This window comes from Euprymna scolopes, chromosome 46 (assembly GCF_053919585.1).
Source record: "Euprymna scolopes isolate OS-2025 chromosome 46, ASM5391958v1, whole genome shotgun sequence".
Taxonomy (NCBI): Eukaryota; Metazoa; Mollusca; class Cephalopoda; order Sepiida; family Sepiolidae; genus Euprymna; species Euprymna scolopes.
Genome location: NC_136527.1, coordinates 19,656,853 through 19,671,562, shown reverse-complemented (window position 1 = coordinate 19,671,562; position 14,710 = coordinate 19,656,853). Strand labels below are relative to the sequence as shown.

The 14,710-nt window shown below is 35.5% G+C and overlaps 1 protein-coding gene across 1 annotated transcript in view; it reads left to right on the top strand.

Moving 5' to 3' along the window:
* LOC145270438 (sodium- and chloride-dependent glycine transporter 2-like) overlaps positions 1-14,710 on the top strand; it is a 171,562-nt gene that overhangs the window by 96,880 nt on the left and 59,972 nt on the right. Inside the window, exon 4 of the mRNA XM_080126080.1 lies at positions 13,894-14,088. Within this exon, the coding sequence (XP_079982206.1) occupies positions 13,894-14,088 (195 nt within the window). The remainder of the gene's footprint in view (positions 1-13,893; positions 14,089-14,710) is intronic.

The window sequence follows — 14,710 nt, the reverse complement described above, 5'->3', positions numbered from 1 at the left end:
TATGTATATATATATATATATACTTTACTTTGGGGGTAATTGCGCCAAATCTGGGGTAATTGCGCCAACTAACAAAAAAGTGCTCTTTATATGCATGGTTGCCAAAAGAGCACTTTTAGCTAGTTGGTGCAATTTACCCTTACTTAGCGCAATTACCTCAAAGTACGGTATATATATATATATATATATATATATATATATATATATATATATATATATATATATATATATATACATATATATATATATATATATATGTATATATATATATAATTGCATTAATTCAGGGTAAATTGCACCAACTAGCTAAAAGTGCTCTTTTGGCAACCACGCATATAAAGAGCACTTTTTTGTTAGTTGGCGCAATTACCCCAGATTTGGCGCAATTACCCCCAAAGTAAAGTATATATCTATATATCTATATATATATATATATATATATATATATATATATATATATATAAAGAGAGATAGATATAGATAGATAGGGAGAGAGAGAGAGATAGAGACTTGCACAGCTCACTTAGCACGGTTCTAATAGGCAGTTGTACCTGCGTGAGTACGTCCTCGACAATCATTTCCATTTTCTTGCGCTCTGAAACGGGTATGTTGAGTTCTACAAGGTTTATCTTCCAAGGCTTAATGTTCTCCCTCAATTGCCACGATCTAAAACACACTTATGGGGCTACTCAGACATTTTATTTTTTTCGTAAGCCCGAATGCGTTTCGGTTCGTACCCTGGCTTTTCAACACCACGCCTGACCCTGTGTCTGACCTGTGCGAGTGGCGGTAACTAAAACACACATGCACACCTTCGACACACCCTATCGGACACGTAATAACAAACAACGAAAGGCAATGCCGGTTTACAAATGGTCGAACTTTGATCCACAGAAAGGGGTAATTATGAGAGTCATTTTTTGTAGGTGTCTTAAATCAAGTTTGACTTCTAAAGATTTCAAAATAATAAAAAGAATGCAATAAAAAGGATCATGTTGTATAGTTATCTCTTAATTAGGGGGAACGTTGTGTGACCGTCTAGTTGTTCTTCCTATTAAATGATATGTTCATATGCCGTTGTGTGCATGTATGTGTGTGGTACATGTATTTTAGACATACCTTCCTGCATCGTGGATGTTGGTCCACCTGGAATCATCTCGTGTCTTGGAGGGAAGATGGGTACCTGTTTTGGATGAAGATTCATTTCACTCCAAGACAAGGAATTGGTTTTATAGTTTTTATTCACTTTTCCAGATGTCTCACAGAAAGATGGAAAGTGAATCTCTAGCTTGCATGGTTTCTCATTTCTACACACGTTAGCGTCCACCATCACCCCCAGCGAAGGGGAGGAAACGACTGTTAAGCCGTCCATCACCTAATAAGTCCAAACCAAATCTCCTCGAGTCAGCCAACCTGATCACGTGACTCACACTCAATCCGATCAGCTGATCCTGACTTCCGGTCAATATGTCTACAATATAATTAACACACCTCCCTCTATCTCTCTCTCTCTCTCTCTCTCTCTCTCTCTCGATCCAGTCTCTAACAATCACAGAGTATCTGCAAGGACAAGATAGAGGGTCCTTCATTTCTTCCATTCAGTCTCGAAAGACAAAGGATACCCCCTGTAGGTGCAGCTGCGTATGTAATTGTGAGACAAGAGTTGTGCAATCCCTAACCGCACCTCTCCTGAATCAGCACAGTGGCAAGGAGAAGTCCAGGACAACTTGAAACAATGCAGAGATAAGCGGAGAGCACATACAGCGCCTGGAAGTCCAGAATAGTCACCCATCTGGTAATAGCCAGGCCCATCATTGCTTAACTTCGGTGATTTGACGGAAACCGATGTATCAAACGTTATATTTTCAAATAACATTTTAACACCAAATAAGGCACAGTGCCATTTTCATGTAGGGGCCTATGATCAGAGACACAGGCTGCAGGGATACTATGTAGGGAGTTGAGCAGCAAGATGTCTGTTCACATTACACTTGAACTTCTGCATGTCAGTACTGTTGGGAAGCAGGAACCCGGAAGGGAATTCCAAAGTTTAGCAGTTCTGGAGATGAGACTATTAGAGTAGAAGGCTTTCTTACATCTAGGGATCTCTACTGTGAAGGGGTGGGACTTTGCTGATTGTCGAGTTTGTCGGGTGTATTTCTGTGGAGGGGGTACAAGGGCTTGTAGTTCGTCGGAGCATCCACCATTAAAAGGCTTCTAAAACAGGCGGAGGGATGTAATATTTCGTCGATGGGACAGAGGCTGAAGCTTAGATGACAGTTCAGGACCTATCGGGTTTGTGACTCTCTTTTGAACCCTGTCCAGGAGTGAGAGACTAATAGCAGATGCCCCAGCCCAAATGTGATAATAATACTCCATACATGGGCGAAAAGGACCTTGTCCTGAACTGTCATCTAGGCTTTAGCCTCTGTCCCATCGACGAAATGTTGCATCCCTCTGCCTGCACGACGTAAATACCCCCGACAAACCCGATAAGCAAATGAATCCCCCCCCTTCACAGTAGAGATCCCTAGGTGTAAGTAAGACTTCTACTCCAATAGTTTCTTCCCCAGAACTGCTAGACTTTGGAACTCCCTTCCGGGATTCTGCTTTCCCAACTGTACTGACATGCAGAAGTTCAAGTGTAATGTGAACAGACATCTTGCTGCCCAACTCCCTTCATAATATTCCTGCAACTTATGTCCCCAATAGTAGCCCCCTACTTCAAAAATAATTTACCAGGTAGACTAATTTGCAAAAAAAAAAAATTTAAAAAAGTATTAATAAGAAAATAAATAAAACCAAATAGTGAGGTACGCTCGGGCTTGGACTGTTTACTGACGTTGCCCGGTCATAAAAGACGCTTAAACATGATATTTTAATTCATAAAGATTGCGTATGTATTATGATAGAATCGATTCTCTAATTTGCCCGTCGAAAAAAATATATATATGTATAATAAATAATAATGATAATGTAGTAGTCCACCAAATTCCGTCTGTGTTTGTTTACAATATCACGTCAGCGTACGATAAATGCCCTGGAAAAGTCATTTCTGATTAATGTTTTGTTTTAAAATATGCAAATGAAGAAATGATTTGCAGCGATTTTAAATGGAACCTCTTCTGAGCTATGCTCCCAGATGTCAACAAATACACTTTTTCTAAGAACAAATTATTTTTATTTTTATTTATTTATTTTTTTTTATTACAATTTCACCCCAAACAAGCCACTTTGATGTAGGGGGAGGGGGCTGCTATCAGGGACATAAGCTACAGGGGTACTATGTGGGGAGTTGGGCAGCAATATGTCGGCTCACATTATACTTGAACTTCTGCATGTCAGTACAGTTGGGGAAGCAGGAATTCGGAAGGGGATTCCAAAGTCCAGCGGTTCTGGAGAAGAAACTTCTGGAGTAAAAGGCTCTCTTACATCTCGGGATCTCAACTGTGAAGGGGTAGGATTTAGCTGCTTGTCAGGTTTGTCGGGAGTATTTACGTCGAGGGGGTACAAGTGCTTGCAGTTCGTCGGACCATTCTCCGTTAAAGTACTTGTAGAACAGGCAGAGGGATGCTACATTTCATCGATGGGACAGAGGCTGAAGCTTAGATGACAGTTCAGAACCTATCAGGTTGGCGACTCTCTTTTGAACCCTGTCCAGGAGTGAGAGACTAGTGGCAAATGCACCAGCCCAAATATGACAACAATACTCCATACATGGGCGAATGGTGGCCTTATAGAAGTACAGGATACTTTCGGGTGTTAGTAGCTTTCTAGCACGGTAGAGGGAACCTACCTTTTTTTTTGATCCTGCCTTGTGATTTTGTTGTTGTTGAGATTGTTTTATCTCCCTTATTGGTGCCACCTAAAATGATTTCCTGTAAAAATCTTTTTTGTACATAAAAAAACTATTTTTAGGATCATATTTTTTTTTATTTCTGATACTTATCAGACGAATTTCTGTACAAAACATATCTAAGAACACTGCCAGACATATAAATTACTTTTGCGTGAAATTTGCAAAAGATAGGCTCAGCAGTTTCGGAACCTATAAGAAAAGAACTCACACTCACGCACACAATAATAGTACTAGCCTGGGTGTCTAGCGTTGCCCGGGTGTTTGGAGGTGTATGTTGAGCAAAAAAAAAAAAATTGTAGTGAGTAAGCAGGAGGAAAAAATGTGAAAAAAAAAACGTGACGTCTTTGCTGTTTCGCCCACATCCAAACCAGAAGTGACGAATGCTTAAACTAAGGCTAGTTAATGGAAAAGAGGGGATGACTTTCGAAAATATCAACGAAAAAAGCGACCCTTCCCTGTAGAAAAGTGGCCAGTTTAGGGTGAAGAAATTCATGTTTTTAGCCAATTTTTCGATATTTTTCGTCCGAAGGGTTGTGCTTCAAAACAATAAATTTCCCAATAAAATCGTGGATAACACATAAAACTCTATTTAAAAACAATAAAAACATGAACCTTACTTCGTTAAAATCCGTCGCCTCCGTTGAAAGTTTTAGGCATACATACATACATGATGATTGCAATGTCTTGTCAGACGAGTGCCACTCCCTCAGACACTTAAAGTCCATGAGCCCAAAAATGATTTCCATCACCACAGGACCATTTAAAAAGGGTTCATTCATACATACATACATACATAAAAAAGGGTTCATTAATACATTCATACATACATACATACATACAAAAAGGGTTCATTAATACATACATACATACACCCATACATAATAATAATGATTGCAACGTCTTGTCAGACGAGTGCCACTCCCTCAGGTACTGAAAGTCCATGAGCCCGACTATAACCATGACTTTAGTCCTGCCGGAGGAAAAAAAAAAAAAATTCACACGCACAAGCAGACATGACACTGAAGACGGTCACTGGTATATATATATATATATATATATATATATATATATATATATATATATATATATATATATATATATATATATATATACATGCACGCATGCATACACATATGCACATACACACATACAAATAACCCACATATATGCATACATACATACACATTACATATATGCATACATAGACATACTTATACATAAACATACACAAGACGATCATTGGCATGCATACACACACATATATATATGTATTTAAACGCAAATATACATATATACAGATACACACATAACTGTAAACATACATATATATGTACATACACCATGAATATGCATACATACAGATATACATACATACGCACCTACAAATACATAGACATATACATACATACATCCATACGTACACATACGCACATGCATATATACAGACACACTTACCTACATATACATACATGTACGTAAATATGCACTCAATCACACATACACACGCCCATATACATACATTCACTACTACACATATACATAGACATACACACATACACATACATACACCCATACATACATATATATATATATATATATATATATATATATATATATATATATACATAGATACATATAATAACGGCAGATCAATTACTACATGCTTCCAGCATTTCAGACCTACACGCGTCACAACTTTTCCATCGCAATAGGACCGTTTTTTTTTTTTTCTTATAGCCTAAGGGAGTATCTGTACCTGATGGTGTTACAGAGTCTTAGCTTTGTACGACAGCTAAATCTCTCTCTCGGTTCAAAATGTTGACATCCAGCAACAAGCAAGAGCAAGATAGCCAGCAACAAGTCAAACTGCAGACCAGCTTAATGCGGGTACTGGTCTCCCGCTTTATGTTTTTTAACTCAGAGATTTGCTTCTCTTAGAGGGGTTGCCTTCACCACGGCTTACGGGAGCCCCCTCCACCCCGCATACACATGGAAATAAACACATGCGTACATAGACATACGCCAACATACGTGTGCATGCGCACAGACATACAAACGTAATCACGTAGCGGCACACATATACGCATATACACACAGATGCACACATACGTACACACACATGCAAAATACACACGAATAAATAGTCCAAAAGTCATAAATAGTAAGTAAGTGATCAGCGATTGGACCACTTTTGTCCTTTTTCCTCACTGCTTGGATTTTTTTTTTTTTTTTTTTAAATAAAGTTTGATTCAAACTCATTTTTTTGCAACACATGAGGATAAAATTAACAGACTCGCATATAATTTTCCAAACAAAACAACGTACGAATTGACAAGACAGTCCAACTGAAAGTTATTTAAAGACGCTTGCACTTTTCTTTTTTCTTTTTTTTTTAAATAAAAAAATGAGTTTGAATCAAACATTACACCCATACATACATGCATACATACATACATACATACATACATACATACATACATACATAAAAAGGGTTCATTAATACATACATACATACATAAAAAGGATTCATTAATACATACATACATATAACCATACATACATACATACATACATACATACATACAAATAGTGTTCATTAATACATACATACATACATACATATATAAAAAAGGGTTCATTAATACATACATACATACATACATACATAAAAAAAAGTTCATTAATACATACATACATACATAAAAAAGGGTTCATTAATACATACATACATAAAAAAGGGTTCATTAATACATACATACATACATACAAAAAGGGTTCATTAATACATACATACATAAAAAAGTGTTCATTAATACATACATACATAAAAAAGGGTTCATTGATACATACATACATACATACATACATAAAAAAGGGTTCATTAATACATACATACATAAAAAAGGGTTCATTAATACATACATACATACATAAAAAAGGGTTCATTAATACATACATGCATAAAAAAAGGGTTCATTAATACATACATACATAAAAAAGGGTTCATTAATACATACATACATACATACATAAAAAAGGGTTCATTAATACATACATACATACATAAAAAGGGTTTATTAATACATACATACATAAAAAAAGGGTTCATTAATACATACATACATAAAAAAGGGTTCATTAATACATACATACATAAAAAAGGGTTCATTAATACATACATACATACATAAAAAAGGGTTCATTAATACATACATACATACATAAAAAGGGTTCATTAATACATACATACATAAAAAAGGGTTCATTAATACATACATACATACATAAAAAAGTGTTCATTAATACATACATGCATACATAAAAAGGGTTCATTAATACATACATACATAAAAAGGGTTCATTAATACATACATACATAAAAACGGGTTCATTAATACATACATACATAAAAAGGGTTCATTAATACATTACATACATACATACATACATACATACATACACCCATACATACATGCATACATACATACATAAAAAGGGTTCATTAATACATACATACATACATACATACATAAAAAAAGTGTTCATACATGCATACATACATACATACATACATACATAAAAAGGGTTCATTAATACATACATACATACATAAAAAGGGGTCATACATACATACATACATACATAAAAAGGGTTCATTAATACATACATACATACATAAAAAAGGGGTCATTCATACATACATACATACATACATACATACATAAAAAAGGGTTCATTAATACATACATACATACATACATACATAAAAAAGGGTTCATTAATACATACATACATACATACATACATACACACATACATAAAAAAGGTGTCATTCATACATACATACATACATGCATACATACATACATTTAAACAGACAGGTGAGATTTATATTATAGATTGCTGTTTTCATTTACACGAAAAATTTATTTTTTAATAAAACAAAATTTTATTTTGTTGCATTTTTCATCAACATGTAGTATTAACTGATGCTAATGATTATGTAGAAAGTTGTCTTAAAATCTGTTTTATTGAGTTAATGTAGAAAGTATGTATTAATTTCATAAGCGTTTGTAAGGGGTCATTAGGAAAACCCAGAAATATAAAGAGGCCCGCAAGTCAAAAAGTAACGTATCTTTGTCTATGTACTGATACATTTTTTTTTAATTTTTTTATTTTTATTCCATTTTAGCCCCAAATAAGGCACGTGTAGGAGTACAGGGGCTTGCAGTTGGTCGGAGCATCCGCCATTAAAATATATGTAAAACGGGCAGAGGGTTAGAGTTAGGGTAAAGGTTAGGAGCGACAAAAGTTTACTTGAATGCGTACAAATACGATTCCTTTAATTAATAATCTTCAACAGTAATAACAAAATCTATCTATCTAGTGTATATATATATATATATATATATATATATATATATATATATATATATATATATATACATATATATAAATATATATATATAAATATATATATATATATACATATATATATTTATATATATATGTATATATATATTTATATATATATATATTTAAATATATATATTTACCTCTCTCTCTCTGTCTCTCTCTGTCTCTGTCTCTCTCTCTCTCTCTCTCTCTCTCTCTCTCTCTCTATATATATATATATATATATATATATATATATATATATATATATATATATATATATATATAAGTTACAAAATCATTTCATCCAAGGCATGAAAATTGTTAAACAAAATGTGTTTACTATAGGCTTTAAAAATAAAGGTACAAGATTCAATTTGAAATTTATTTATCTTCAATGTGCACTTTTATAAATTTTACAAAGTAAGGTATAAAAATTTAATTTAAATTGAATCAAAAAATTACCTTGGATTTATTTTATGTAATGTACGTTCTGTTGCACTTTTTTTTTTTTAAATCATTGAAAATTTTATATCTATATCATTAATTGCTAGATGAAAGATAATGTTTTTAGATTGCAACAAAATTTACATTACGTAAAATAAATCCAAGGTAATTTTTTTATTCAATTGAAATTAAATTTTCATCTCTATTTTTCTCGAGACGAAAAAATGCGTATCTAAAATCATTTGCTTAGTAAACTTCTCTCTTTATCTCTCTCTTTCACTGTCTATTTCTCTCCATTTTTTGCTGTGAATGTTTTACAGAGGGGGGGGGCAAAAACAATAAATATCTTTTATTTATGAATACGTACCTAAAATCATTTGTTTCATGACGAGAGTAAGACCTCGAATTTGTAGTTGAATGGGGACAAAAATGGATGGTCACATTCAATGCTGCCAAGACTAAGCTTGTTTCCTTCAATGACTACAAGAAACTTTCTCTACCATCAATTTCTATGACCAAAGATACATTACATGAAATTACTTCTTTTAAACACCTCGGCCTAACATTGAAAGGGAACATGAGTTGGAACAGATATATTGAAAGCATTGCCAAGGCTGCTGCGAAGAAGATGGTCTCTCTCCATTGTGCTAGAAAGTTACTTACATCCGAAAGTATCCTGTACCTCTATAAGGCCACCATTCGCCCATGTATGGAGTATTGCTGTCACATTTGGGCTGGTGCATCTGCTACTAGTCTCTCACTCCTAGACAAGGTTAAAAAAAGAGTCGCCAATCTAATAGGTCCTGAACTGTCATCAAAGTTTCAACTTATGTCCCATCAACGAAATGTTGCATCCCTCTGCCTTTTTTTTTACACGGTCGTCATCACTTATCAAGGCCCGGAAGCCACTCAGGGATAAGGGTTATTGAAAGTACAGTACGTTAGTGTGGAGATTTGATGAAGTGTTTACTTAAGGGGGCGGTTCATTAGGAATTTGTTAACGTTGGACTTGAAGACATCCAAGTTGTAGTCAGGTGGGAAGCAGGCAGACGGAACAGAGTTCCACAGGATGCCTGTTCTGTGTGAGATTGTGAAGAAGAAATAAGGGCACCACATACTAGGTTGTGAACTTTGTCAAGACAGGATAGGTTCTCTGAGCAGCTCCCGCCCAGATATGCCAACATATATCATAATACAATAATATCAGAGCGTCTCCATTTACGCTGAACATCTACAGAATGCCAACATCAATATATAATATATTCGAATGAGTCCCCTGTGTTTACTTCATAAGTTTTGGTTTGGGTTTCGATTATAGCTGATGGCACTCAAGTCGTCTATTTTTTTTTATAAATAATTTTATCAAGAATTTTTCATAAGTTTTGGTTTCGGTTTCGATTATAACTGATGGCACTCCAGTAATCTTATTTTTTTTATATATACTTTTATCAACAATTCTTCATACGTTTTGGTTTCGGTTTCGATTATGACTGAAGGTACTCAAGTTATATATATATATATATATATATATATATATATATATATATATATATACATATATTTTTTCATAGGTTTTTATTTCGGTTTCGATTCAATCCAATGTACCCAAGTCGTATGGATATATTTATTTTTTGAAATTGCAACTTTATAATATATAAAAATTGATAGAACATTAACTTTATAATAATATATACGAAATCTGCAAGAATTAAAATATCATATTTAAGCGAACTTTACAACCAGGCATTGCTAGGTGTTCGTGCTAGTTTAGATAAATACTTTTTCAGTTTTAACAAAAGAACTACAATAATATCAGAGCGTCTCCATTTACGCTGAACATCTACAGAATGCCGACATCAATATATTGCATATGAATGAGTTCCCTGTGTTTGCATTGGACTTGAAGACGACTATATTGTAGTCAGCTGGAAAGCATGCCAACGGAACAGAGTTCCACGGGTGGGCAGTTCTAGGAAAAAAGCTTTGTTCTTGAAATTTGCATTTAAATTTAGGCACAGATAGAGAGTGAGGGAAATTGTTGACAGTGGTTGTAGATGGACGAGTGTTTTTTGTGAAAGTTTAGCAAGGGGAGACCATAGATTCATAGTTCAGACGAGCACTTGCCATGAAAATAACGATAGAGCAGGAAGAGGCTTGCAACATCTCTTCTGTGGGAGATTGTAGAGAAGAAAAAAAGGGCACCACTTACTAGGTTTTGAACTTTGTAAAGGCAGGATACGTTATCTGAGCAGTTCCCGCCCAGATATGCCAATAATACTTCATTATAGGACGCGCTGGGGTCTTATACAGATAGAGGATTGCGTCAGGAGTTAGATATCTTTCAGGGTTGTAAAATGATACAACCATCTTTCCTTGGCAACAGATTTGGTGTAAGGTTTCCATTTCAAGTCAGGAGCAAAGGTCAGTTTGTCAAAATAGGGAGCCTCTTTTAGACAAGAGCCATCCATATCAATTGGGACCAATTAGGAATTCACATCCCTCTGCAAGTATTTTAATAGTGAATGCTCCGACGAACTACAAGCCCTTGTACCCCCTTCAACGTAAATACCCCCGACAAACCCGACAAGTAGTTAAGTCTCACCCCTTCACATTAGAGATCCCTAGGTGTAAGAAAGCCTTCTACTCCAATAGTTTCTTTCTCAGAATTGTTAGACTTTGGAACTCCCTTCCAGGTTCCTGATTCCTCAACTGTACTGACATGCAGAAGTTTAAGTGTAATGCGAACGTACATCTCATTCCTCAACACCCTACGTAGTATCCTTGAAACTTATGTCCCCGATAGTAGCCTCTTACATCAAAGTGGCACTGTGCTTTGTTTGAGTGAAAATGGAATAAAAATAAAAAGGGTTGATGTCACCACCAGCAATCCGATTTACATCTGGTTTAGCCTGGATCCAATATTTTTCCTGTGTTTTTTGTCACTTATGTAAAACTAACTTGCGCAGGTGTTTGGAGGTGTGTGTTGGGAAAAGCGTGCTAGTACGCAGACAACGAAGCAGGAATAGAACGTGAAAAAAATGTGATGTCTTTGCCGTTACATCAATCGCCAAACCGGAAGTGGCGAAGATTTAAATTAAGGCTAGTCAATCGAAAATATCAGCGAAAAAAGCGACCTCTCCCTGTAGAAAGGTGCCTAGTTGAGGGTGAAGGAATTAATTTTTTTAGCCAGTTTTTCGATATTTGTCGTCTGAAGGGTCGAGCTTCAAAACGATACTGATCCCGTAAAAATCTGTCACCTGTATTGAAAGTTTTAGGCAGACATACATACATGCATACATACATACATGCATACATGATGATCATTGCAACGTCTTGTCAGACGAGTGCCACTCCCTCAGACACTTAAAGTCCATGAGACCAAAAATGACTTTTTTTTTTAATCCTACCGGTGAATTCACACGCTCAAGCAGGCATGACACTGAAGACGGTCATTGAGATCAATTATTACATGCTTCCAGCATTTCAAGCCTCCACGTGTCACAACTTTTCCATCAACACATGACCATTTTTATAGACAAATGCCTGAGGGAGTATCTATACACAGATGATGTTACAGAGTTTTAGCTTTGTACGACAGCTAAGTCTCTCTCAGTTCAAAATGTTGAGATCCAGCAACAAGTAAGAGCAAGATAGCCAGCAACAAGTCAAACTGCAGATCAGCTTAATGCGGGTACTGGTCTCCCGCTTTATGTTTTTTTAAATAAGAGATTTGCTTCTCCTAGAAAGGTTGCCTTCCCTACGGCTTACGTATGTATGCATACATACATACATACATACATACATACATACATAAAGCTTGATTTTAGATGCCTTCAAAGTAAGTTACATCTTCGCCCATTGTACCACGCGCTCAAGATCAGAGAAGAGAGAGAACTTTGTAATTTACGGTATTTTATGTGTTGCCATAGATGTTAGTGTTGTTAGCATAGATGTCAACGAATGATTTAAGTATGTGTTTTGGGAGATCATTGATGTAGATCAGGAAGAGAGTTGGGTCCAGGATGGACCTCTGAAGGACTCCAGCATTAATACTGTGGGCCTCTGATTTCTGCCCATCAACTACTACTCTTATGAGCCTATCAGAGAGAAACGATTTAATAATTGAGAAAACATTTCCAGCTATACTGTAGCTGAAAATCTTCTGAAGTAGGCCTTTATGCCATAACTTATCGAAGGCCTTTGATATGTCAAGAGCAATTGCCCTAGAAAGGAAGCCTTCATCAAGAGATTTACTAATCCTATGAGATATAACCGTTAGCACATCTGCTGTAGATCTAGCAGAACGGAATCCATATTGTATGTCATTAAGAAGGTTATTTCTGGTGATGTGGTTGACTACTTGTTTATTTGACACGGATTCCAGCAACTTACTCATGATGCACAGGAAACCATACATGCATACATACATACATACATACATTTAAACAGACAGGTAAGATTTATATTATTGGTAATTAGTAAACTTTCATAAGAAACACTCGTCTAGCTGAAACCACTATCAATAATTTTTCCCACTCTTTATCTGTGCCTAAACCTAAACGTAGATTCCATGAACAAAGTTTCTTTCTTAGAACTGCACGCCTATGGAATTGTCTTCCGTTTTTCTGCTTTCCAGCTGACTACAATATGGTTGTCTTCAAGTCTAACGTAAACAAGTTCTGGATGAGCCATTCCATATAAGTTAACAAATTTATTGAATTTCCATTACTAACGATTACTATATCGTCCAATTTCTACTATACACTCTTTAACCCTTATCCCTGAGTGGCTTCTTGGCCTTGATAATGTGGTGATGCCTGTGTAAAAAAAAAGACGGTGATTGAGGCTGAAGGTGGCTACATTGAATAGATGTCAGCTCTACTACATAATCAAGTTACCTAAATTGATTTTTTTCAATAAAAGTTTTAAAATAAAACTATAGTGTTATTTTTCTTTAGGGCGACAAATTTATCATTCCGTCTTGTATCGGTAAATATTAATCGGCGCTTCTGCACTATCAGAACAAAATTTTCAGAGTTTTCGGATAAAAAATAATGATTTGTACTGATTTGAATTGATTTTTTCAATAAAAGTTTTAAAATAAAATATTGGGTCGTATCGTCATTGCATTAAAAAAAACTTCCCATTCGCAACAATATAAACCAATTAACGCACTTTTTCTTTCTTTCCAGGTGTTGGCTATGGAATGGTTGCTATCTCAACAATGGTGTCAATCTATTACAACGTGATCATCATGTACTCGGTTTTCTACATGTGTGTTTCCCTCATTAGCCTTGATACCGGACTGCCGTGGGAAAAATGCAACAATGAATGGAACACCAAATGGTGCATCGAATACAACAAAGAAAACCCCAATTTCACCCTCGGTATGTATAACCATTACTTGCCCCCCCACCTCCGACAAAAGGAGGGTGGACCTGTAAATTCCCCCTTGTCCATTCGTCTGTTTGTCCGTCCGTGCGCACTTTTCTCAATAACTACGCCTTGGAATTTTTTTTTTAATTTTGCGCAAACATTAAACATGATATGAGTAAAAAAAAAAAGTAACAGAACGGATTTTCTGGGAAAACTCTGATCCCCCCCCCCCCGGGGTGCCTTTCGGGTTAAAATGGCTAAAAATTGACACTTTTGTGCTTATTAAAAAAAATTGACGCCTTGGATTTTTATAAAACTTTCTGAAAAGTTGTAACTAACTGATTTCTATATAATTTTGTTTGTCTATACTTCGCGATAACTCTTGGGTGTGCCCCAGGGGCTCATTTAGGGTTAATAAAAACACTCCATTTTTGGGACTATTTTACCATAATTTGTCCAAAATTTTTCTGAGTATGTCTATTTAGCAGTTTTGCATGGTGCTGAACTCAAATTTAAATATATTAAGGCTTTGGAAACTTTGGGGGCTAAATGAGGGGGTTGGGGACAAATGATGGAATTAGTCATTTCTTTTTTTGCATGGTGCAGAACTCAAATTTACGTTTGCTAAGGCCT